Source organism: Harpegnathos saltator, unplaced genomic scaffold (assembly GCF_003227715.2).
Source record: "Harpegnathos saltator strain DR-91 unplaced genomic scaffold, Hsal_v8.6 scaffold498, whole genome shotgun sequence".
In the NCBI taxonomy this organism is placed as follows: Eukaryota; Metazoa; Arthropoda; class Insecta; order Hymenoptera; family Formicidae; genus Harpegnathos; species Harpegnathos saltator.
Genome location: NW_020230313.1, coordinates 1,695,001 through 1,697,336, shown reverse-complemented (window position 1 = coordinate 1,697,336; position 2,336 = coordinate 1,695,001). Strand labels below are relative to the sequence as shown.

Here is a 2,336-nt window from a genome sequence, read left to right as displayed (position 1 = left end):
TGACAGACGTGCCAGTCGTCGAGAACAACGTAAACGCGACGAAGAGATATCGCGATTCTCGCAACTCCCTCGGCAATTTCCCTCGACGACGTACCTATCGACATCGTCGTTGACATCGATCGATTTATCGAACGAATAATCAGTCGTTCGATCACGGGATTGACAATCAAATGTAGAGAAAGAAACGATGACGCTCGTTTGAAAGGGACGTCCATTCGCTCCGGGATCGCTTCGATCGCGCATTATGATATAAGATCGCCACAGGTGATCGAAGGAGATCAAATTCATTGAACGCGCGCACACGAGAATGACCTCCTACGCGACCTTCCAGCAGTACGACCTCCTGGACTCCGAGGGTTACGGGTCCGCGAGCAGCCCGGAGTCGAACCCGCGCAGTAACTGGCACCACCAGGAGATCTACCCGCAGCCGCCGCGTTCCAGGGGCAGCAGCTGCGGCAGTGTCAGCTCCGTGGACAGTCACCAGCAGCAAGAGTACCAGGAAATTGGCGGTGCCCCCAATGGCAGTCTGCATGTGACCGCGGGCTTTAATTTCGCCGATTTCTACGAGGGTTACTATCAGGAAGGCTGCCGCGGTAACGAGCATCAGCCGTTGAACGGCAACGGCGCCAAGAGCGTCAAGGACCACCACTCCAAGGTCATCTTCAGAATGAACGACCAGTGCGTGAACTATGGCGACGTTCCGTCTAGAATGGGCTTCAACGAAGGCGCCGCGAGCAAGCAGGATCCGACGGGATACGCTCCGAAGATGGAGCATCATCATCCCGTTGGTGTCTTCGCTAATTCCCGAGCCGATTACACTCAGAGCCAGGAGGCTGTCTTTGCGACGAAGAGTTATGCGAAAAATAGCGGCTTCATGTCGCGGAACGAGGGTCACCCTTACGCACAGCGAACGGATGTGCTTTACTTGGGCGCCACATACACCGTGCAGAGGAACGATGTCGGTCTGACGACGAACGGCCAGCAGATCAAGTGCGATCAATCGCGATATCATCAGCGGAACGACGGGCTCCACGTTCTGCCGGCGGACTATGCCGGCCAGAAGTCCAAGGACGCGATGCAAAAGATGAAGAACAGTGCGCCTGGTATCGAGGTGCTGAGGAAGAGGAGACTAGCGGCGAACGCCAGAGAAAGGAGGCGGATGAACAGCTTGAACGACGCTTTCGACAGACTGCGGGACGTCGTGCCCAGCCTCGGTAACGACCGGAAGCTCAGTAAGTTCGAGACGCTACAAATGGCGCAAACCTATATCGCCGCGCTCTACGAGCTGCTACAGCGCGAATGAACGTCCGGCTCGGACTCTCCTCTGGAAAAGAGAACGAACATCATCGACGTCGCATCTCTGGATGCGAGTCACCGCGATAACTTAGAGTCTCCTCGCAGGAGATCGCGGAATATATAACGGCGTGGGAGCCGTTGCGAGTTTCGAGAAGGGCCCGGGGAACGAAGAAGAAACTCGAGGATTTTCGTGATCCTGAATCTTTCCGGAAAGCTCCAGTCGAGAAACCGCAACGAAGGCTGAAGTCGTCAAGGTCGATCTCTCATCCGCGTGAGACTCTGATTTCACGATGAAACGAATGCCGGACTAACGTGGATTTCCTAGCGACTTTGGGGGAGACGTGGATTGAGAGATCGCCGCGCACAATTCCTTGGCGGGAACAAGGCGCGTCCTGCCTCCGACAGACAACGTCCGCAGGTAATGACGAATTGTCGGGATACCGAGAACGAGACAGCTTGTCAGCTGAGGTGAATTAACGAGCGAACTGGGAATCGAGACTTTATTAACTAAACGAGTCACTCTCGGCCTCTCGGCTCGCATGGCACATAAATGAAAAGCGTAATATCGATGACGTTATCGGCCAAGGCTTTCTGGATCTTTCGTTACGGCCTTGATTGATCTGTTGAAAAAAGCGAATCCGTTGAAGATTCGCGCGTTATTATTTTCGGGATGTTGAAGTAAATGTAATTTTCGACTCTCGTTGTTGAGTATGAGTTTCAAACAAGCGAACGATCGTAATGTGTCGACGCGAAAATAATCCCATTCGTACCTTGTCGTTATCTATTCTTCAGGGATAATATTATAGTTTTATGAAACCGACTTTCAGAGATACGATCAATGACACCTCGTCTTCAAAATATCATACTGAACTGTTTGTTTCTCGACGTCATCGACGACACATCGTCGACGATAGAGTCTTATGTTCAAATTAGCTGATTACGACGTGGACGGGTGAAGAGATGTTTTTAATTGCGCACGTCCTGCTTAATCGAACGCGTAAGTTTTATTCCGTGCGATAATTCATCGTTGATATCTGTCC

General features: G+C 52.1%; 1 protein-coding gene across 1 annotated transcript; it reads left to right on the top strand.

The window, feature by feature from the left end:
- The first annotated feature begins 225 nt into the window (after positions 1 to 225).
- Positions 226 to 1,960, top strand: LOC112589405 (uncharacterized). The gene has a single exon (XM_025302548.1). The coding sequence runs from the start codon at positions 308 to 310 to the stop codon at positions 1,301 to 1,303; it is 996 nt and encodes a 331-aa protein (XP_025158333.1). The 5' UTR covers positions 226 to 307; the 3' UTR covers positions 1,304 to 1,960.
- Positions 1,961 to 2,336: the final 376 nt, after the last annotated feature.